This window comes from Patiria miniata, unplaced genomic scaffold (genome assembly GCF_015706575.1).
Source record: "Patiria miniata isolate m_02_andy unplaced genomic scaffold, ASM1570657v1 HiC_scaffold_24, whole genome shotgun sequence".
Taxonomy (NCBI): Eukaryota; Metazoa; Echinodermata; class Asteroidea; order Valvatida; family Asterinidae; genus Patiria; species Patiria miniata.
Window position 1 is genome coordinate 14,240,658 of NW_024037063.1, and position 23,785 is coordinate 14,264,442.

At 38.0% G+C, this 23,785-nt stretch overlaps 1 protein-coding gene across 1 annotated transcript; it reads left to right on the top strand.

The window, feature by feature from the left end:
- Nucleotides 1-1,103: 1,103 nt before the first annotated feature.
- Nucleotides 1,104-22,499, top strand: LOC119732446 (plexin-B-like). Its single transcript, XM_038205971.1, has 37 exons — nt 1,104-2,340; nt 2,841-2,958; nt 3,075-3,160; nt 3,568-3,693; nt 4,187-4,302; nt 4,590-4,722; nt 5,133-5,286; nt 5,728-5,827; nt 6,027-6,144; nt 6,373-6,507; nt 6,997-7,092; nt 7,273-7,381; nt 7,701-7,891; nt 8,174-8,328; nt 8,689-8,803; nt 9,063-9,199; nt 9,595-9,762; nt 10,079-10,172; nt 10,373-10,609; nt 10,910-11,086; nt 12,022-12,247; nt 12,695-12,837; nt 13,334-13,461; nt 13,869-13,934; nt 14,259-14,333; nt 14,431-14,497; nt 14,767-14,913; nt 15,096-15,252; nt 15,601-15,701; nt 15,941-16,040; nt 17,865-17,971; nt 18,346-18,495; nt 18,657-18,820; nt 19,021-19,168; nt 19,469-19,609; nt 19,989-20,063; nt 20,402-22,499. The coding sequence occupies exons 1-37, from the start codon at nt 1,168-1,170 to the stop codon at nt 20,516-20,518; spliced, it is 5,850 nt and encodes a 1,949-aa protein (XP_038061899.1). The 5' UTR covers nt 1,104-1,167; the 3' UTR covers nt 20,519-22,499.
- The last annotated feature ends 1,286 nt before the right edge of the window (nt 22,500-23,785 follow it).

The window sequence follows — 23,785 nt, forward strand, 5'->3', positions numbered from 1 at the left end:
TCAAACACGTAGATTACATTGCGTGGTATAACGATCAAGTTCAGACAAATTATTAATATGATATCTTTCGGAGCAATGACTCTATGGTGGCAGGGAGACCTGTCTGCGGCAGGCCAATTGCACTTTTTAAGGACATCGCACATAATTCGTCGCTTTGCTCACGAAGTGACAAAAACCTCCAAAATCGATAATTATTCGATTTTGAGTTTTACTAGCCATTTTATTATAGTTGTCTCAAGGAACAATTTGACCAAGTTTCAAGGCAAAATATTGTTTACTTTCTTAATTATTGTAAACAAACAATTGACAAAAAGCCTGAAATCGGTGATTTTCATTTTCACAAAGTGTAAAAAAGTGTAAAATGTTCTCACGAAGTGACAAAAAGTCACCTCGTGAGCAGGGCCAGAAATTATACAATGGTCTATACGCGGCAGGATGGAAGCATACACGCGCGCGCGAACGATGTTGAAAAAGAACAGACGCGCGCGCGCTCAACTGTCGTGACGCGCAAAAGTAACAAGTTTGTTGCGTCGAAAAAAAGATTCATGATCCCACGAAGTGACAAAAACTGTGTACAAAGTAATTGGCAAAATATGGGAGCCAAAGTTCTGATGTTCTCACGAAGTGCAAAAAAGTTGTATTAATGAATTACTGTTTAATTACGAACTATTTTTAACAAACAACTATGAACTAACAAAGAGCAAATCATATCCTATCGGACAATGTAAACAATTCCGAATTCTGTTACTGCAAAATGGTCGAAAATGTCCTTTGAAAAAATGAATAACTTCAAATGCGATTATCTCAGAATGAACTTTTGTCAAATTTTGAGGTTTTTGTCACTTCGTGAGCAAAGCGACGAATTATACCCCCGTGCGGACGACACGCTTTTCACATTGTAAATGTTTCGTCCGTTCACCTTCCCGTCCACCCGTCCGTCCGTTTGTGTTTATTTTTTCAAGACATTTGATTTTGTTGTTGTTGTAAGTTCATTTAATGCCTGCTGTCTGTATTAGGTAGTTTGTGTTGATAATCGTACAATTTAACCAAGTGAAATAAAATAAATATTCTTCACCCCTTCGTTTTATACAGACTGTTCAGGCATGGAATCTACCAGGGTCTAGTGCGTCGACTTCAACAAGAACATCTGTGAATTTTATAAGAATCATGGAGTCCCACAGGCTGAGACATAACGCCTTTCTCTTGGTAGTCAGTCTGTCTTTGAGCATCACCTGTATGAGTGTTTGTATGGTATCTGCTGATGAGTGGCTTGGCAATCTGTCAGACTATGAGTTGGCCAGCTTTGACAATCCGGACATTTTGGGTGAAAATGAAAGACGTGCATCAAAGTTAAACCATTTCACCTTGAGTGATCATGGTGATGTCTATGTTGGAGCTGTCAATTGGTTGTACAGGTTGAACGGTAGTTTGGAAGAGTTACAGAATGTTTCAACCTGTGATGACAGCAGGCCAGATAGTGTGATGCCCTGTCACCTTACAAACAACTACAACAAGATACTGGTAGTTGACAGTACTCGGCCAAACAGTCTGATAACCTGTGGTGGTGTGTATGAGGGTATCTGTCAGTCACGACAGTTACAGGATATAAATAATGTAATAAAAGAATCAGTTCCTTACATTGCAGGGTTTGGGGATGCATCTACCGTTGGTTTGATTGCTCCAGAAAGTGGTGGGGCGGAAATGTTTTATGTGGGTGTTACATATACTGGTAAAAATCTTGATGGCACAGGAAACGTTCTGCCAATCGCAAGAAGGAGCCTGAAACTAATACCACAAATGGATACCTTCTTATCAGCAGCACTACCTGACAATGGCATGGTTTTTAATACGTTTGCCAAGATGAGACAATTTCTCATCAAGTACGTTTTAGCATTTGGCTATAGGGGATTCACATACTTTGTTGCCTCCCAGAAAGAGGACTTGAATTCTGCTCGGTTTGTTTCAAAGATAAGCAGAGTCTGTCAGGATGGTCCCGGTCCCAACTTGAACCTAGACGCTTACACCGAAGTTACCCTACAGTGCAGTGGATCAGGTAGCAGTGTGTACAGCTTGGTGCAAGCAGCTCACTTTGGACCAGCAGGACCTGATCTAGCGGCATCATTGGGTCTCCATGCAGACGAGCAGGTGCTGTATGCTGTGTTTGCCAAGAACCAAGGAGCTCCGGGTACCAGTGATGTACCAATCGATAACTCAGCATTGTGTGTGTACAGGATGACGGATATCTTGGCTGCCTTCACAGAAGCAGTGCGGGGATGTATTCAGGATGGAAATACCTACGCTATTGAATATTTGGAGAATGCTGTCTGTAGTAACTTTGGGGTAAGTCAATAGGCTAAACATAATTTCTTTGTTGAATTCAAGTTATCACTTTAAGAGAGACAGAGAGTTGAAGTACACACCTTTTGTAATAAAAAACGTTGCCAAATTAGCCAATAGTTGAAAACCAGAAGTTCCAATTCAGATAATGAAGAGTATACATTACCTTGGTGCGATTGCCTCACTTTGTACCAGCACCGGCAGGATTGGAACTAATAGTATGAGTGTCCTCGCAGATAAATGGTTTATTGTGTTCACCCTAAGGGAAAGCGTGAATCTTGCACGGTAACAAATGAGGCTTATATTCGGGTAGAGTGTTTAAAGGAAATTCAAAAAGAGATTCTTTACACATTAAATTATTAACCAATGAAAATATCTATTTCAGCCCTAATCCTTCAGAAAATCCGTTTGCCTCTAAATAAGATATCCAAAGTTTCTTACTTTCGTCAGTGAATGGTAGTTCAAACCGACAAATGATTGTCATTATTATTCACAATCCACAGATTCCCATCTTAGACCGATACTTTTGCATCCCTACAACGAGTGATAATAACACACCACTGTTCAAGTATGCCAAGGGCATCGATCCTGTGCCCTCTACAGCTGTGCTGGAACTTCCAGGTAAACGCGTTTAGTAAATGTCTAATTATTAAAATGACCATAATTTACAATTGATCCAGGTATAAAAAAATTGCTAAGGTTGAAATACACGTGAGAAAACTTTGTTTATTCTTCAGGGAATCTGATGTCTTCAATCATCATCAGCATTGAAGTCAATCACACTGTGGCTTTCATTGGGACATCAAGTGGGAATCTACTTAAGGTGAAAATTGTATTTGATTAGAGTTGCGTAATGCCTTATACATTTGTCAAATTTGTGTACTCGGGGTATTCAGGAAATAAATGTAGACTGTCACGTGTGTGTGAATAAGGTCTAAAATTAGTAAGAAATCATTAAAAACACATTTAAGTAGGATTTAAGAAAGAAAAACTAAGCAAATGGTGATGCTTTGTTTTCATTATCAGATGGAACCAAATACAAAAGACAATGCATAATGACGTCGAGCTTGTAACTTTTGGCTCGTCAGTTCAAGCCATCACTATTTCAAGCCGATAAAACAGCGGGCTGTTAACAAAGAGTAATTGGAGAACTCCTTGTGTTTCAAGTTAGTTAATAGTAATCCATCCTGTCAATAGATGTATTGGCTATGCTTTGTCTTCCTAATTCAGGTTCACATTGAAAGTAGTACTGCTGCCAGATTGTATGAGAGAGTGCCTCTAGACACCAGTCCAGTACTGACAGATATCAAGATCAATGAGACAAATAAATTGATGCATGTACTCACTGAACAAAAGGTAGTGTGAACAACTATCTATGTGGAGTTTATTTCCAAAACGCGATCAACGCCAGTTTGTTACCTTTTAACATTCCACCATCTCCTGGTTGCTAAAAATCCGTTTAGTTACACACATATTAATACATTAATAAAACGAAAATCTCAGTTAAGAAACCGCTGTCACTGTTTTTATTCTTTAAAGTTCATAATCGTGGAAAACTTCCACTTTTTTCGAATAGATATGTCGCATTTTGGAAATGAACGCTTCTTTAACTAAATGTGTGGAAAACACAAACCAAGATAAAAGGCTCAAAGTGCAAAAGTCCAAAATTAACTTAATTTGTGTTCATTCACAAGTGAAATCACAGTAAAATAGCTGCTTACTTGAACTTTATCACATTATGATATAGTTTGTGCATGAATGGAGATGAAATAATGCGTCATGATGTGTTGTTGTTTTGTTCTAAGATGAAATATTTGCTATCCTCGGGATTTATTGTTTTCCCTTTCAGTTGATCAAGATGCGTGCTGAGAATTGTGGTCAGTACACAACCTGTGAGACGTGTATTGGGACTGATGCAGGGAATGATGGAGACCCATACTGTGGATGGTGCACTCTGAATCGAACGTAATATGTCATAAGGGATGTATATTTTTTGTTGTATAGCTGTCAGTTCATTATCAGTCAGTCAGCATTAAAGAAAGTTTATCTGTTAATGATTTGTGTGCATACCATTATCATCAGTCAGTATATGTCAGTGTGTTTATGCAGAAACATTGACCAACCACTGAATGATAAAAAAAATACAACTCGGTTATAAGCAGGTTCAATCCATAGTAGATAAAACTTGATTTCGATTTATATGAAAGTTTTGAATATCTAGCAACCTTGATATCATTGAATTATTCTCCTAGATGCACAAGATACGCTGATTGTCCTTCACCTGATGTGTCTACTCGGTGGTTGGCCTACAATGCTGCCCAGTGCATCAATATTACCGATGTAGCTCCTTATGACAACCTGCCGATTACCGTCACAGAGCAACAGGTGAGGGTTTTCCTATCAGGAAATCAGTTGTCTTGTTGGTGTCTGACTATGATTTATATAGATGAAAATAAGAGTTCCTAAGGCTAAGGCAAGGCTTTTGTATCTTGATTAAAATCGCACCCTGAAAGAGAAAATCCCTGTGAAGAAATATATGCATTTTCGTCTGTTAAGGTTGGCTTCCTTTGGCCAATTATTCGTTACAACAACAAAGTTTTCTATTATTTTTTTGTGCATTACGTTTTGTCCTTTCACTATTGTTGGAACTAGACTTTTCGGGGATTGATGAAAATTAAATTAAATCTTATTTCAATACTACTAATATTCACAATGTGGGCTGTCATTCACTCTTTGGTCATGGTGCTTATCCAAGGAATAAATGATAAGTACATTTTTTAATTTTTACTTTGTAGATAACCCTGACTGTACAGCAGTTACCTGATCTAGGAACTGGCCAGAGTTATGAGTGTTACTTTGGGTCGTTTGAATCACCAGCTACGAAGAATGGTGAAGTGCTTGAGTGTACGTCACCTCCGAGTGATGCCATACCAGCCATATCTCAAGATGGTTAGTATTCCACCAGAGGTTTTCAAGAATAGTTGTCACAGATGGAATCGGAATATGATCGAATTGAGGGAATTGAGTCCCAATTTCTCGGAGCTGCAGAATGATTTGCTTGGAAAAAAACAGGATTGGAAAACACAGGCTACTGATAAAACTATTATTTACTTATAATATATTGCTTGTTACTGGTTTTATCTAAGTAAAGCACCTTATTTAGAAAAAAGAGTGTTTGGTGCTTCGCGCCTCCATGAAATTTGATCCTTACGATAAGCAAGCCTCTTGCAACAAAAGTGCATCCTATCCCTTTAAGTTATGAGTTATAGGTTTAAAATAGGTTGCCATAGTACAAATTAAAATATCAATAGTTAATTCTTCATCACAATACATTTGTCCATTCAGAACACATTATTTAAACCCCATCTATTTTTTCCTTACCCAAATTAGATGATGCTGTCTTAGTTAATCTGGCTGTCTATTCATCAGAAACAATGGTCGGCTTCATTGATACCAGCTTTCACTTCTATGACTGCTCAAAGCATACCTCGTAAGTTATTTGTTTGAACTGAAGTTTTGATTTCAAATTTGATTAAGATCTGCTTATGCAGTAAAATTTTCAAATGTAAGTACACATTTTTTTTATCCTCACATTTAGTTCTTTTTTATCCTTAGCAATATTTTCAACAGGTTTTGAGTTTTTTAAAGTCTTTTAACGAGTATTTAGTTTCTCTTGTTGTTTTGCATAGTTGTGTGTCCTGTGTTGGTAGTCGCTGGGCCTGCGATTGGTGCGTGTTTGACAACAGATGTACTCATGAAAGCTCCACATGCGCAAGAGCCAATGAAATCATCATCTCTGGAGATAATGTACGGCCTTATAATTTTTAATTTATTGAAAACTGCCCGTATTGCAACTGTTTAATTAGAACAACTGAATATGTATTACATCTTTAAAATACCGGAAAATATGTGGCTGGGAGCTTGTTACTTTTATTCAAAATCTTTCATCAGTCCTGTTATTTTTTATTCATCCGTTTTTATCAAGTAAAATTGAGTAAAGAAAATCATCTCTGAAATGTGATGCACACTTTATAGAATCCAACTGCTGCTATGCCGAAGGGGCCCGGTTTTTGCCCACAGCTTCAAGCTCAAAGTGGTGAAGTTCTTCTGCCCAACGGAATCCAAAAGACTATTGCAATCATGACAGATAATCTGCCACATGCATCTGAGGTAGGTGAAATTGGATTACAAAAATCAATCCTGTGAAATCATTTTAACTGTATTATGAGCAATGAACGTCACATACTGAGGCGTCATCCTTGGGTCTAGATTTCTCGTCGGAGGGGGGGGGGGCTGGTCCCCCCCCCCCCTTGGCGACGGACTTGACTGTACCACAGGGCTTTGCATGAATGGACGTCTTGTGCTCTCATTGTTATAAATTAACCCCAAAAAACCCACGCGCATAAAGATGGCACCTGGCCGGGTGCATATTGTGTACAGTACATACATGGCTATTAGTGTTTTAATAACCAAAAAGTGACAAGAATCATTCACAAGAATGTGTGTAAGTTAATTGTATTTGACCTATACGATGGGTAGGTTAATAATCCTGATTATTTCTGGAACAGTTATCCGACTCGTTACAGTCTATTATTTTACGAAGCTGAAGTGAAAAAAAAAAAAGATCAGTAAAAAGGTTTTGTTTGGGTTTGTGTGTAGATTTCTAGGTACGGTTGCAGTGTAGACATTGAGGGAACACCTCAGACCGTAGCGGCACAACGCAATGGAGATAACATCACATGTACCGAGAGGAGTGTAAGTATAACAATCCGAAAATTATATCGTTCTTGTAATGCTTTTGTTTAAAACAATTCCAACCTGATGTGTTTTTAGAATTTGTAGAAAATCTGCATACTTATGATAGGGTTCAGCAATAAGACACAGTTGTTCCTTTTACTTAAAACTAAGAGGAATATTTTTGGTTACATTTAACAGTACATGTACGTTGATAATGATGATCCAGAGCTTGAAGTGCGAGTGACTTTAACATGGACCGATGAAAGTGATGTTGTGCACATCCTAGATGACACACATGGATTTAATGGTAAGAATCAAGGAGTGGTGAATGGAGAAATATATGAACAAGGGTCGTGTTGTTATTGCCCGATTACATTCAACGTTTTTTTAAATGAAGATATGTATGATGAACATTGACACCATCGATTTACTGCTGCAGTTTTTTCGATTCATGAGTGTGATTACTCGATTTACTACTGCGATGATTTCGATTTAAATTACTGCGATGATTTCAATTTACTACAGCGGTGATTTCAATTTACTCGTGCAATAATTTCAATTTACTTCTGTGATGTTTATCACAACTGTTGAGATGATGAAGTTCCATTTTTTTTTTGGTCTGACAGTGACGCTTTACAAGTGTGAAGTCCAGAAGCCAGACTGCAGTCGATGCGTTACTGCCCGCCCTGCGCTTGAGTGTGTCTGGTGTGGTGCCATGCCATCTGAGTCTGGTGTTTGCAAACTGAACGAAGTCTGCAGAGAAATCATGGTTACTTTGGACAATGGAGTGAACTGCCCTGATCCAGTTCTTAGCGAGGTGGGTGTGATGATTGATCCACACTTGCAAGTGCTTGATGGATTTTAAGCCTTTGGATAATCAAACGATTGCTTATATTATAGGTTTTCCCGTTTACAACTATTGTAATTAACGATAAAGCCAAACGATATTGATCGTTCTTGTAAAGTTTCCATGTCTATGATAAAATATAAGTGTTCACGGGAAAACCTTTAAATCAGGAGATTAATGAGTACACAGATTTCATGCGTTGGCAATGTTGCTTATCGATGTTTTGCTTGTTAACTTGAACTCATGTTGAAGATGTTTCCCTTGACTGGACCAACTGAAGGCAACACAGTCATAGATGTGATGGGAACTGACATCGGTCGGAGATTCGAGGATGTTGTGTCAGTGATGGTTGGCAATCAACCATGTGATCTAGCTGGATTGGACTCAGACTATAAAATTGGAGCAAGGTAAGAAATTAAATCAAGCTACTTTCTTTATTGACAAATACTATGGAATTGCTCTTGTTTATCAGTATTTGTGCTATCTCAATTTTCATATTAATTACTGTTGATCATTTTTTTGAACAATCCCAGTCCCGAAGCATTCATCAACTATGAGTTTTCAAAATAAACTATTCACTGTTTTTTAAAACTGTTTTGGTCATTTTCGATAATCATGTCATTTAAGATCAGATAATGGTTTTTAAAATGCACAGCTATGTTGAATTGTTATTTTAGTTTCGCCTCATTGCTACAAAAATATTCTGAGTGAGTGTTGATTTGGTAATAATCTGGAAATTTAAATGAAAGTCACACTTTTTTTCGCAGTGTCAGCTGCAGAACACGACCAGAGGTTAAAGGAGTTGAGTTGGTTACATTGACAGTCACAGGTGCAGATGGTACAATGCAGCACAGCTCAGGAACAGTCAACTTTAACTTTAAGGTCAGTGCATGTACTGATGATGGTGATAGTAAAATAGTAAAATAATTGTAAATGCGACCTGGCTAATAGGGTTGCAGACATCTGCTCTCAATTAAGGTGCTCCGTCAAAACGTTTTTCTTGATAGAATCCAGAGATAACATTCAAAGTCCACAGTAAATACTTAACATAATGTTTTTACGATAGGAAATTGATTGCACGGGTTAGCCATACTAGTCAAGCTACCTGATTCTTATGCAAGTATGTGTTGTTACCATTCAGGATCCAGCTATTACATCTTTCCAACCCCGCCTTGGCCCAGAAGCTGGTGGAACTGCAGTGAGTGTGAATGGTACAGCCCTCAACACAGGACGGGATATCGAAGCATTCATTGGTGACAAACCTTGCAATATAACGGGGTATCTTTGCTTCTCTTTTTTTCGGATCGGTTTTGTAATTTCTTGTATGCAAGTTTGGAAATCACGTCGCTATTTGGCAGTGATTATGTTTATTGGCTTTTATCCCTAGCTAGTTTGAAAGTGGATGAGAAATGTTTTTTCTTTTCTTCCGGAAAGCACATTTATTTTCGTGTCGGAAGGATATCGCCATATCTGGTACTATTATTGGTTGCATATAACTAATTGATATTCTTAGAAGTGATTATAATGGATATAACACTATGAACAACCTTGACTTTTTCGTTCGTGCCACAAAAGCCACGACATGACTTTGTGTTTAGAAATTATTGGGATGCCCGCGATCCTAGCCTTTATGTCCATTAATTGTGTTTTCATTTGTCTCCGTGATTTCCAAGCAAACCAGTTGAATCTATGTTAGAGTGCACGACCACTGCTGGCCAAGTTGGATATAAAGGTGTTGTGAAAGTCTCCTTTGATGGGGCCACGAGAACCTCATCAGATATGTACACCTACACTGAAAATCCTACCATCACCAAGGTGTCTCCTCTGAAAAGCATCATTTCGTGAGTCTACGTCATTTGCTATTTCCATTCCCCCCCTGAAATTGACACTGTCAGCATGAAGTGAATCACACTGTTTTAAATTCACCGAAAAAAGTAAGAAAAAATGCAATAATACTCATGAAATGCTTAAGTTAAGCAATCAAACTTTTTGTGTGACTTGTTTTTGTAGTCATGCTGTATACCTTTCGATATTTGCATGCTGTCTCTAATTTTGTGAGGTTGGATTGAATATTAGAATGAGTATGAAATATTTTGGCACTGAACTGTTCTCCCCTTTCTGTTAATTATGTACTGTGTTGTTACGTATTACATAAAGGGGTGGCCGAACACTGACTGTCATCGGGACATTCTTGAACACCTGCCAGAATCGTCAGATTTTGGTCGGAGACAGAAGCAAGACATATACAGAGGTAAAAGCAACATTGTCATCAAGAAACAATTATTATATTTTGCTAATTTAAAGGAGGAAAATGTAACATTGCGATGCCTTAGAGTTCATTCTACACGTAAACAGACTACGTACATGGTTCTGATAAGAGCCCGCGTGAATTGCAATAAGTATTATGTTAAAACACACCGAAAGTTGTTGCTGCTACCCATTTCTGTCCAGGAATGCGAAGGCGAATCTGCAACAGAAATGCGTTGCAAATCTCCCAACATAACAGCCCTGGACATGCTTGAAGAAGGCAACGAGAACGCGACCTTTGGCTTCATCATGGACGGGGTCACCCAGCTATTGACATGGTCTGAGGACAACGACGTCGACTTGGAGTATTTGGAAGATCCAGTGTATTACATGTTTGAGAATGGGTTGCAAGACAAAGAAGGAGAAACACTAACAATAATGGTGTGTATAGTTCAGGCTCTATTCAATTGTCTACATATTGTAGATGCATTTCATGTTACTTCAGTAAGTCTTACTAGGTCCAGTGGAGCGAGAATAATCCCTGGGGAAGTTAAAGTCGAAACAATATCAATTTGATAGTCTATTTCCACTTAGAACTACATCTGATCTGAGATTCAGTACAAATCTGGTTTCTTAGGATAGGGTAAAAGCAAGCCAGCGGCTTTCGAAAATGTATTATGAGTTTTAATGAATGAAATTTGTACTTACCCTTTTTGGTGTTTGAAAATGGAATTGTTTCAGGGCGAACGGATCAACAGTGCAATCACAGAGGAAGAAATCCTAGTCAGGATAGGAAGTGACGTATGTACAGTCAGCTTGATTAGTGAAACATCCTTAGTGTGTAGGTTGCCAACAGGGGATCCAGGGCCTGGGGACTTCATGGGTGAAGACACAAGCAAAGGTCTACCTGTGGTCTGGGTAAGTGTAGAGAAAAAAACATCAAAGACATGTATGCACTGTGCCCATGCATGTGTGTCATTATATCATATTCATAAATACCTCAGACAGTTTAGCTATTCCTATTGGTCGAGAGCCCGTCACGTGGCCGGTATTAAACGGATGATAAAGACATGGCTAGCTGGTCTTAAACACTTTTCCAGTGTCACAATAAAATGTGGACTCCTTAAAATCCAGTGCCTCTTACCGTTTCATTGGTTGAACGTTCACAATCCTCACGTAGGCATGCACAACACTACAAGCGAGTCAGAATTTTATAGTTCTAAATTCAAAACGCAACGCCCCAGGTGCGTTCTGCGTGACATCGCGCAGAACATGTTACGCGCGCGTCAATCTCCATAAAAGGGTTGTTTACATCTTACTCGCCAGCTGAACACTCCATTATTTTGCAAGAGGGATGTTTCAAAAAGCATGAAGTGAACTTGTTGAACAAAATCGGGATTTTTTGAACGAATTATTTGAAATTTTTTTTACGGATAAGGTATTTATGAATGGGAATAAATATGTGCTCGGTCGGTATTTATCACTCGTTTAATACCGCTTAGAGTCTGGGTGCTGATAATTACCCTCGCCTCCGGCTCTGGTAATTATCAGCACCCAGACTCTAAGCGGTATTAAACGAGTGATAAAAACCTCCGGAGCACACATTTATTCCCTTAATAACAGCCAAGTTGTACAATATTAAGTAAGTGAAAACGATCTCCCAAATGTATAGCTTATTGTGACAAATTGTGAGTTTCAGATATTCCGTTCATATTGTATAGATTGCCATATTAGTACTTTGAATAATATGAAGCTTTTGACATAAATTTCAATACAAATGGTTATTTTACTATTTGAAACTAGAAGCTGTTTTCCAATTTTCAACTAAATGTTTCATTAATTTTTTTTTTCAGGTCGTGCACAGCAACCTTAAAGTTCGCATCGGTTACATTCGGTACCCGCCTGATGTGCCCCCATACATCATCATTGTCTCGTCAGTCTGTGGAGCTATCCTGGTGTGTATTCTCTTTGTAGTGATATGTTTTGGAGCTCAGGTGTATGGAGCTAAACGAGAGGCCAGACTGATCCTGGAAGACATGAGAGCTATGGAGGCAGATCTGGCTGATGAGGTCAGGCAAGGTAAGCAAGTTCTTAGGTTATATAATAAAGTGCTTAGGTAATAGGGCAATTGTCTAGTCTATTACTCTCTAAATTCCAAAGAGTGAAAATTCACTCCATTCGAGTGAAGATTCACTCCCACAGTCGGAAACTAGGGACTAGACGTTTTAGAGTGAAATTTCTTCAATCGTAAAGATCGAGTTTTCAATCGAGCTTCGATGAGAGTGGTTCTTTTTCAGACTTTTTCAATCGAAAATGAGAGTGATTTTCACTCTAAAACGTGTAGTCCTTTATTCCACTTTTTGGAATTTAGAGAGTATGGATCTGTTGCTAACAATAAAATCATTGGCTCGGCAAAGTCTACTGTAAGTAACTTCATCTTGTTTTTTTCCCCTTAAATTGATTCACCCTGTATTGCAATTTAGCAATAGGATGGCAAAACAAAACTGTGGATTTTTTGTCTTGCAGCCTTTGCCGAGCTTCAGACCGACATGACCGATCTGACCAGTGACCTGGAAGGGATCGGCATGCCGTTTGTCAGTCATCGCGAGTATGCCACCAACATGCTGTTCATTGGCCAGGAAATCACACCAGATACCGAGGATGAAGAGGTATATTAAAAAGAAAAATAATGTGGATATACTTCATCAAATTTCAAAGCACAGACCAATATTTATGGAGAATTTTTTTTAAGACTAATAGTACCGCACTACTAGAACTACTAGTGGTGTCGAAACGAAAGGTTCACTCATTCCATGTATATAACAGCAATCACTGAAAAATTACCGATCTAATGAAATTATAGATGCAGATATTAGTAATAGGTTTTCACGTAATATTTAAGCAGGTACTTTTTTGTTTAGTATTAAAGCTGTTTGCTCACAAAACGTCAATGTAGCTTCAAAACGCTACATTTTAGGAACTAATAATATTCGTGATGGATTGCGCCAACATCACTCAAAACATATTTTAGGCAGTTGAGATAACAATGTTTACAAACTTGTAGCCGGAAAATCAAAGTAATTTTATTCCCTAATTTCCTAATATTTTGCAATTGATAATCTGTTGCCATTACATTGTGACCTTACCTTATATCTGTCTGTCCAGTACCCCAATGAGCAAGTGGAGAGGGCCATGGTCAAGTTCTCTCAGCTGCTTAGCAACAAGAACTTCCTCCTGCTCTTCATCCAGACACTGGATGCAGAGAGTAATGCCAAGCTGTCCATCCGAGAAAAGTAAGACACTCTCCCTGTTAAAAACATAGAAGATAAATAATGAATTTGATGTGGCAACCTCTTCGGTTTTTTTTTAGTAAATATTTTATAAATGTGTGGAAATTTGTATTGATTTTTAATTGTAAGATACTGTATGCTCAGGATTGATCAAGTCCTTGCTTGCGTAAGTGAGACTCCAATCAAAAAAATCCTTCTGCTAATCTTAGGTTAAGGTGTACAAAACTGACCACCAAAACAAACAGATTGTGCCTTGGCATTTACATATTAACCAGTTCCCAGTTGATTGCCACAGTATGGGCGATTATTCCCTGCTCAAAACAAGAAGTTATTTTTTTTTAAATAATGACTGAAAATGTACTGACATTAGTGTTTCATTCTTATTGCATATCGATTTCTTTTCATTTCAGGCAATCCATTGCATCTCTGCTGACCGTTGTGATGATTCTTGAGAATAAACTGGTCTACTTGACCGAGTAAGTGACTTCTGAGATTGAACTCTGTATTAAAAGCATCCATCGAATTTCAAGACAATGGTTTCAGGAGCTTTGCCTCCCTTTTCCCTTCTATTATTCTTGTCCTTCCCATTCTTGGGCCGGGAAGGCACATCTTTTGATGACAGTTTTTTAACTTTTGCTTTTCCCTGGGCAGCCCCTGTCAATGAGTTATTTGTTACTTCTTTGTTGTCAAGAGATGTAAAATACAATAAATAAATAAGATTCTAATTCTTTTCAAGATTTCTTTAATTCAATAAAATACATCTAATTATTGTATTTTGTGAACCTTTCTCCATGTTACAGTGTGATGATAACACTGATGACCCAGTTGATTGAGGATGCAGCTGATTCTGATCGCACCCGTCAGCTGTTCTGTCGGTAAGAAAGTCTTCTTTCTGACTGTTTTTTTTTTAATTATGTGAATAAAACTGACATAATTTGTCAATAAAATCCTCACATCTGTTTACTTGCACAGAACGGAGACTATCCTAGAGAAGGTGATGTCAAACTGGGTTGCTCTTTGCCTGTATGACCAGTTGAAGGTAAAATCTCAATTGTGAACATTCTTGTTAAGATGAAAAATTGCAATTTCTATAGACACTTTAACATTGTTTGTAAGTAACAGGTCCACAAAATGTGCAATAAATATGATTGCTAGAGCTGATCTGCATACTCCTAATTATTGCCATGTTGCAGAATATTCATATTGAAATGTCATTTTGCAGTTCGTTTGGGAAAACCAAAAGCCATGAAGTTGAATGTTCACTTGCATAGCAAATTGTCTTAAGTCCTCTCTCTCTCTTTGATAAAGACTCACACAGCCTATCCCCTGTTTGTGATGTACCGAGCCATCAAGTATCGCAGTGAGAATGGTCCCATTGACGTCATCACTGGTCGCTCCCGCTTCTCCTTGAACTACGACAAACTTCTCCAAGAGGATGTGGAATTCAGTGCTCTTGTAAGACACTTACTACCTCACTTTTGTACATGGCAAAATGTATATAAATCGTTCTTTGAACACTAAACTATACGCTTACTCTAATTAAACCAACATATAAGATTTGCAGGGATTTCAATCATCCAATTTTAAGAACAAAACTGGGGAGATCAAGTTTGAATTTGGTTTGGTTGTCTTTTTAGACTCTGGTGGTTCTTATCAATGAAGAAGGGGATATCATCAAAGAAGTCAAGGTGCTTGACGTGGACACCATCTCCCAAGTGAAGGAGAAGATCTTAGATGCCATCCATGGCAACCATCCCTACTCCGAGCGGCCCAGTGCCAACCAAGTCAGTCTTGGTATGTTCAATGTCGCTTAATATCATAATTAATAAAGTAGGAGTAGTGAATGTATATTCAAGACACACTGACACAGAATCACAGTAAAACATATTTTAATGGTCTTGTCCTTTGAAATAAATCGCACCAGAAAGCGCATGACTACTTTGATCAACTGTCAAAGTGCCTAACCATACAGATTTTCTAAATCAAAAAGTACGTTGACAAAAGGGTCTCTCTCGTATGCCTGAAATGCAAAAGATTTGTGACTCTATAACTCAGAGAGTAGGTGAACATTATTTTGTCTTCAAAGTCGATACACACAATTTGTATTAAAGTTTTATTTTTTTAATTTATCATTCGATCTAGAGTGGCGTCATGGAAGAAGCGGTAAACTTGTCTTGACTGACACAGACATGAGGCCATTGACAGACAAGTGGCGTAGAATCAACATGCTCAAAGACTTTCATGTATGTATGATTAACAAGTACTTGTACATGATGAGTGACATGACGACTAACATAGACCATGAATCGGAAATTTAATCAAGCTCTTCATATTATTCAAGGCATGAAATACTGTATTAAACAGAAACTGCATTTTTTTCTTCCATTCACATCCATTAAATCAGTGGAGGTTTCGGTTGTACTGGTTCAATGCTGCACTGATACTCGCGCTGAAACTGATACTGTTCCTTTGTAATTGAAAGGTTGGAGACAATGCTCAAGTGACCTTGGTAGAGAAACAGGATGTCCCAAATGCCGCTCTCTCAGGAACAATCCTCAAGGTGCAGGGCTCGGCTTCTTATGGTGAGACTTGAATTTCAGTGAATTAATTATAGGATGATATAGGATACACACATACTATGTTCGTTTAGTCAAAGAGAAAAGTGGCCTTGTAAAAATTGCAATCATACACAATTTTCATGTCGATTAAAGTGTTGGTAACTATATAAAAGCTTTCTTTTTGGAAGGATGTATATAATGAAACTAATGAATTTGAAATCAAAGGAAGAAATTTAAAATATACACCAGATTAGGGATATATTTTTCAGGTGGCGGAAATACTTTGCTAAATTCTGAATTGCGTGCAACTGCATACACAAGTTAATTGAAAACAAATTCCTTACTTTATCCATGCTGTTGGCATGTCTTTGTATCCCACCGTGGGATCGTCTGGCTCTGCTCTGACTACAATACCACTAAAGTCAATAGGTCAACTGAACCAATGGATCGAATCAATATGCCATTGAGTTACGAAAATAGCACAAGGAAGTTCAGAAAAGTATTGCTTTCATTGCTTGATGCACGTATTTCCTTTTGTCGTCAATTTCAGTAGCATAAAGCGTGTGGCATGTTTCTCTGAATAAAGCAAGGGGCCGTCCCGCACGAAATACCGAGTTTTTAGACTCCTCCCCATATGCACATGACATATACGCAGTGGTTTCAACCCCCTCCTGTACGCATGCGCATTCCAAATGTACAATATACATGTACGTGTATGAAGTTGTTTTGGAATTATAAACACACTCTTGACTCTAAGTACATGTACATGTACATGACCAAAACTAAATAGGAGCCCGTATAATCACAGTGATCGCCATTTTATTATGTCGCGGTTTCGTTAAGTTGAATGACCTTAAATCTAAATGGTGGGCCTGAATAGGGTTAGGGTTATTTGATGCATAAAAGCTGGTCCCGGTAGGTTTTAAATATGAAAACGGACTTTGATTTTTTTGGCAATTGATGAAAAGCAAATTATCATTCTGCATACGTATGCATTGACTTGGGCCATATTCCCCCGTGTATGCGTGGTGTACGCAAGGGCGGATCGGGGGGGGGGGGGGGGGCAACGGGGGCCATGCTCCCCCCAAACAAAAATTAACCAATTGTTTTAAATTTTTTTTTTAGTGACGTCGTTGTAAAGGCAGGCACTTCGTACACCACCATTTTTTCCTCCAACAAAAATTGGTCAAAGTGATCGGAAATTGCCTCAGATTGCACCGCAGAGCATTAAGAATCGCAAAAAAATGTCGGGGCCCTAGTGGGCCCCCAACCCTACGCCGTATTTTTTTTATCCACTTTTTGGGGAACCAAATTCCCACCCAAACGAATTGTGTTCTGGATCCGCCCTTGGGTGTACACGCTGTTAACACCCCCCCCCCCCCACGTGCGTTAGTCTTGTTTTATAGTTTTGACGTGATTTTGCCTGAACGACATTAATCATTCAGTTGATAAAGAAATAAGCCTACATATAACTACTAGAACAACTCCTGAGTTTTGAAATGTTGGGAAAATATAGGAGAAAGGGAACATGTGGGGTTCAATTTTGAAATCAACCTCCAATTTGTGGAATCCACAGAAGGCTGTTAGGTGAACTTACCAATTCACGATTTGATTTCATACCTGATGTTAGATACACTATTTGAAGAAAAAAAACATAAACCGTTTCTAGGTATGAGTTGAAACATTTAAAAACATGAAACATGACACTACAAATAAACTCATGAAGATACCGGAAAGGCATAATAATTGATTTCTTGAGCAAATCATACAACACCCCAACAGTTTCACAACCTAATCAACAACATCAAAAGCTCAAGCTGGTATCATTTCTCTCTATGTCTTCTGCAGTGAACATCGGCTTTGATGATGAGAAGATCAAGCGCAGGATGAGTACCAAGCGACGATACACCATTGCTGAAGTCGAGGCTCAAGAAGGAATCAGAGACTGGCATCTTGTAAGGAAACAACTTCATCATTGTACTCAAAATAAATAAACTCCTAAAGATCTTAAATGAATCTCGTCCTCTGATGTGGAGAAAAGGTCCCAGCTTGTTTATAAGTGTAGATTTTACTTTGTCCGATAGTCAACCTGTACAAGCATTTTGAAAAAAAAGATCTGACCGTCATTACCCCGTCATCAATTTAATGTTGCTTGTATTGCCACGGAATGTAAAAGTACGACTCTTATATGAATGACAGAAAACTGTTTAAAACTTTAGCCGTTCCAACTAGTTTAGCTGATTGCAGCTCTTATCGATCTGATGGCATGAATAAACAAATCAGTGATGCATTTCAAGAAACCACAGTTGTCTTTTGTTTGATTCGCCAGACCCAGGAGGAGGAGTGGCCTACAGATGAGGACGGACATAGACGGAGAAAACGAGGAGGTTGCATCTCACTGGATGCTGTCACCTTCAGGAATAAGATTACTCGTCACAGGATCAGAGAGATCTCCTTCCCTAGACTTCTCTCCACAAAGGCAAGAAACAATTATGGTTCTTATGTTTAATGATGATGTGAAATGACCCAACTCTCTATTCTATATAGCTTAAGTGAATCAACTGTTCCTATAATGCAACTTTTACGAGCTGAATTAATTGAAATGATACGATTTTAATATTACATTTTGATGAAACACAGGGCATCGTGCAGGAATATGTGGATAACATGTTCCAGGCGATACTGTCAGCGAAGAGCGCACCCAAGGCCATCAAGTACCTGTTTGATTTCTTTGACAGTCAAGCCTACCGACATGAATTGTCCACCGCGGATCCTGACCTGGTCCACATCTGGAAGAGTAACATGTAAGTGAGATGGATCGAAAGACAAAGCTGCTCCGTTTGTCATTGTAGGGAAACTTTGCATTGGTGGAGTGCAATAAACATGCAAGGAACCCATGTTAGGTTCGGGGTCATTACCATTTTTTTTTTAAACAAAGTATATATCTGACGTCTATAGTCTGCAAGACATGTAAAGTAGAATTTAATCGTTAATGTTTCTTCAGTCTGCCACTGCGTTTCTGGGCAAACGCCATCAAGCACCCAGACTACATCTTTGACATCCGCCCATCTCGCACCGTGGAGGCCAGCCTGGATGTCATCGCACAGTTGTTCCATGATGCACACGACACCAAGACACACAAACTTGGCAGGGTAAGTTGAATTTCATTGAGTTATGGTAAGTGTATAACATTTCGTGTTGGTTGAGCTATCATGCAGTCATTGAGATTGTGGAAAAGAATTTTCTTCTGGACAGGTTTTGTTCTTATGAAATGGAAAGATGACACGACGACAAATTTTTAACAAGATTTATTTTAAACATTTGTACAAATGAAAATATTTGACAATAATCTCGGCATTTTAAAGAGTGTTTCATCAGCTCCATCAAACGGAGATTGTGTATGGAATCTTCAAATGATAAAACTGTCCTTCCTCACAAAATGTCCATTGCAGGAGACATCTATCAACAAGCTACTGTATGGCAGAGAGAAGACAAAGTTCCACAATGAAATCGTCTCCTTCTACGAAGAAGTTGAGCAGCTGCCCCCAGTCCCGACTCAAGAACTGAACAAGGAGCTGTACAAAGCATGCGAGGTAAAACTCATTTACTAACAAGACACGAATTCAGATATGAGTTCCTTTCAACTTGCTGTTTCGCTTGCCACTTTTTGCTGAGGAATTGAGTCATCCAAATTTAAACTTTTATAAAATCTTGAAATATATATGTGAACCTCAGAATAATTCGTTAACACTGAATATAAACTAATATAAGCTTGCATTTTTCACAAAAGCTTGCATTTTTTCAGAAAAAATGTACGGATTTAAAAGCATAAGGAAAATATCTCAATCTTCATGCTTCTAAAATCAATCATCGGATTGGAGATACCAATTAACTGATATTACAGGCTAAGTTTCTTTAAAGTCAATACAAACTGCAACTTGAATAACTTTGGTCGGACTTTGTTTTTTCTAGAACTTCACTGGTTTGTTCAGTAAGCTGAGTACTCTGGATCAACTCTGGAAAATTGTGCGACGGTTCAAGCAGAAGGTGGGATATACAGATTTTCCTTTTAGATGAATTCTGTGCTTGGAAATTGGAACTGGTTTTGTGGATTTGAGTGCAAGTCTGAATATTAATCATGCAACGTTTAAGCAAATGTTGTCCATCTGATTTAATGTACAGAATCAACATCATTCTAGTCATTCAATTTTGAATTTACTGACCACTTACAATGATATTAACCTTCAAGATAAGTTAGCAAGGTTCTTATGTTGTAGATTCTGATTGATATTGATTTGCCATATTTTTTAACAGTTCATGATAATTTTGATGTTGGCAAGACATGACTCCTTCTAAGCCATGACCCTTTTATTGTCTTATCATAGCTCCTGGATGAAATCGAAAACAATGAGCGATGCAAGGACGAGAATCTGGATGGATTGTTGGAGGAGATTGACAACATTCTGTCTGAGGAACCTGATGTTGCTGAAGAATGTGTGTAAGATGCTGACAGTCGGCGACAGATTAAATAATGAATGGCAGCAAATACTTGAACATAAGTACACTATACAAGACAGCCGTAAATAATTCAAACAAATTAAGCGATTCATTTCATAACAGATTTGACGTGTCAAACGATTTACAGGTTGTTTTTTTTTACCCCAAAGCACAAGTTTATAATTTTGCAGGTGATCATCTTATGTCCAACAAATGATTGTGCCAGCGATCTGACTGCAGTAATGATATTCTTTAAGAAATTGATAAGATGTCTTGATAAAAATATATTTTTTTTGTACGCAGATATGTTCAAATGAAGTTATGTTGATTTACGTAAAGTTGCCACAAGTTCTTGTTTAATGCTGGTATATTATGGATGCTTGCCTTGGTGTTTGAAATGTGGATATTTGCTAAATTGTAAAGCCATTAGATTAATAGTTTGTTATAACAGGTTGCAGGAAGGTCTTTATCTATACATAATTATATACAAAGTGCATTGACCTTTGAAGGGTCGATGAAGTGAATTGTTCTGAGGAACATATTTTGTGCAACTTCCTACTTCTAAAATGTATAAAAAGTATTTGGCATTCTTTTTTGGTGAATTCTATTGAAAAGTTTACTTCTATATACATTTAAAATGGGTTTCCAAAATGTGAACCGAAATATTTGCTTTTAAAAAATATTTGCGAAAACAATTTACTCAGTGGCTTACTGCCATGTACTGGCACAACAACCAATCACCAAGGAAACGAAAATCTACGACAGCGAGATATCAAAAATTCTGGCAAATAGTTCTGAAAGTATAACATTGAGATTTCTGCCTGAAATGACATTACACTTTTGCTCATGAATATGGACATTTTCATAATCATAACAATCCAAAAGGCACCAAAATGACCTTGAAAATGGGAAAACAAAAAATCGAAAATGGGGTTAAAGGGACACAAAAGTAAATTTCAAAGGATTGTATAAAAGAAAGTTACATTGCATGGGCCCTTTAACCTTGTGTTTTTTTTTTCAAACGAATTCCCTCATTTTTTTACTGTCGGCTTGTTGTAAACAAGACGTATAGTAGTTAATATATTTGGATATGTATAGAATACTGAACCCTCCAAAAGAGATTTTACAAACAAGAATCTTATGAGGGTCTCCAACATTTTGTTCAATGTGATCAAATGTACAACTTAGTTTTTCATAGTTTTTTTTTCAGAACCTTTGGAAAACGTGTATGTGAAATGTTTGTGCAACTCATGCAGTGGTGAAGTGGCCTTAAATTAAGCAATTTGTAAAAATATTTTGTGATTAATATATTGGCAGGTGTGAATATGGAACTTAGATTATATTTGTTAACAAGTATGTGCTTATTCGGAAAACGCTGTCATATTTAGAATATGATCAAGTAATTCGATATTTGGCATCTGAAATGAAAAGTATATTGCAATAGAAAAATGGCTGTATCCAAGATTACCAGAGTTGGTTTACAAAATATTCTACTTTAACCACCTATTTTTCTAAATACAATTTTTATTATACCTACATATGCTTTATTTTTTATACACAGAAGATTTGTATCGTCAGATAATTATGGTACTTAAAAGGAATTTCTATTGAAGCATTTGCACGTCGTTTATAACAAAACAGTGATTGATGATTTTACTGTAATTGATGATATAAGCGTAACTGATGGTAATTGCATTATTGGTTATAAGGGTAATTAAACGAAACTTCCTATTTGACTAAGAATGCGACTTTCTTTATGCGCTGATAGAATACCACGTGCTTTCTAAACACGATAAGAAATGAGGGATTACCAGGAGTAAACACATACACAAAGAAATGCCGCTTTTTAGTACTATACAGTGATTATTGTAGCCTTTAGTTACTTTGACTCCGTTAATGTACACGTACAAAATGCATATTTGACATGTACACGACGCATGCTTTTTATTTACAATTCGTCGAGTGAAAGTGGAAATGCAATAAAGAATTAATTTGTGCTAAAAAAGTGGTGTTTGTTGTAATGCATTTATTTAATTTATTTGTTTTAATACGAAGATCAATACTTTGTCCTTACTACTGCATGTCTGATGATTAACGTATGCTCCAGCGAATCTCATTTTGACCTCCAAAATTTTTTTTTTCTGACATGTAATTTCTTTAGTGCAAGCTGCCCATCAACTACCCATGATGACCAAACGGTAAGTTGATAATAGTTTTACTATATAAGCCATTTATCAGGGCCTAGCTACAAGTTCAAAAGATATGCTGCCACGGAGCTAGACTACTTCCACACAATCTTATTGGCTCAATTTGTTTGGAGGGCGGGTACAAAATCGAGTCACCAACATGTTGAAGTCAATTTTGATTGGTTGATAAGCTTGCCACATGTATTACGGTGAATAAAATGTGCATTGCTATCGTGCCCCCAGCTCACGCATATGAGTGCCAGGAGAGCGGGAAAATGAAGTCCTTTTCCCCTCCTTGACCTTATGCAGTCGAAATGCCGCGAGTTGAAGAAGACGCAATGGTGCATGAAGTTGACCTAAAGATGGAGAGTGGACGACAAGGAGTTTGGTTGACAGCACGCTGCCCGAGATGCAAGTAGTAAAGACGCGTGTCAGGTGCTCACCGCAGTCATCCTTCAAACATTGATATGTGGTATGCCACGCTGCATGATTCCTGTGTCTGCGTCGACAACCCGGTCTCACGATGTCAATCTTACCAGGCCGGGCCAGTTGCTGAGTGCACAATCTTTCACAATCATGGAGAGCCTGATGATGTTGGCTTGCCTCGGGATATTAAACAGTCGAAACCGACGGAATCGACATGAGTAGACCCTGCACGGGGATCAAGCTCGACAGAAGATTCCGCCAATCAAGTATCCACAGATTGGAAGCGGCAAATAAGTATCGCCAACGGCAATGCCTGGCAAAATAGACCGACACAGTAGCCAAGATGTCGATATGAAGCAACACTTGGTGGAAGTGCGGAGGCATGGTTAGTGTAATTGTATGTTTCCTGAGCACCTATAAATTTTCACGGAATAAGATGCAGTCTGGAAATGCAGTGATTAATTTGAGACGACAGCAAAATGGACATAAGTGTAACGGTGAGCTTGGGGTGACAGATGTTTCAAACCAGTTGTTGGATGAATAGACAACTAAACACTTGAGACAGTGTGGTAGAGTGTTTTGATACAGTTATACTGTGCTCCCATCATTGTCAAGAATGTACAGTCGTGTGCAATGAACAATGTGTTACCAAGTATCTGT

Excerpts from the sequence above, each read along its gene's own strand:
- LOC119732446 (XM_038205971.1), top strand. The coding sequence starts at position 1,168 with ATGGAGTCCCACAGGCTGAGACATAACGCCTTTCTCTTGGTAGTCAGT. Across the intron at positions 6,145-6,372 it reads TCATCATCTCTGGAGATAAT|AATCCAACTGCTGCTATGCC; the intron begins GTACGGCCTTAT and ends CACACTTTATAG. Across the intron at positions 18,821-19,020 it reads CACATCTGGAAGAGTAACAT|TCTGCCACTGCGTTTCTGGG; the intron begins GTAAGTGAGATG and ends ATGTTTCTTCAG.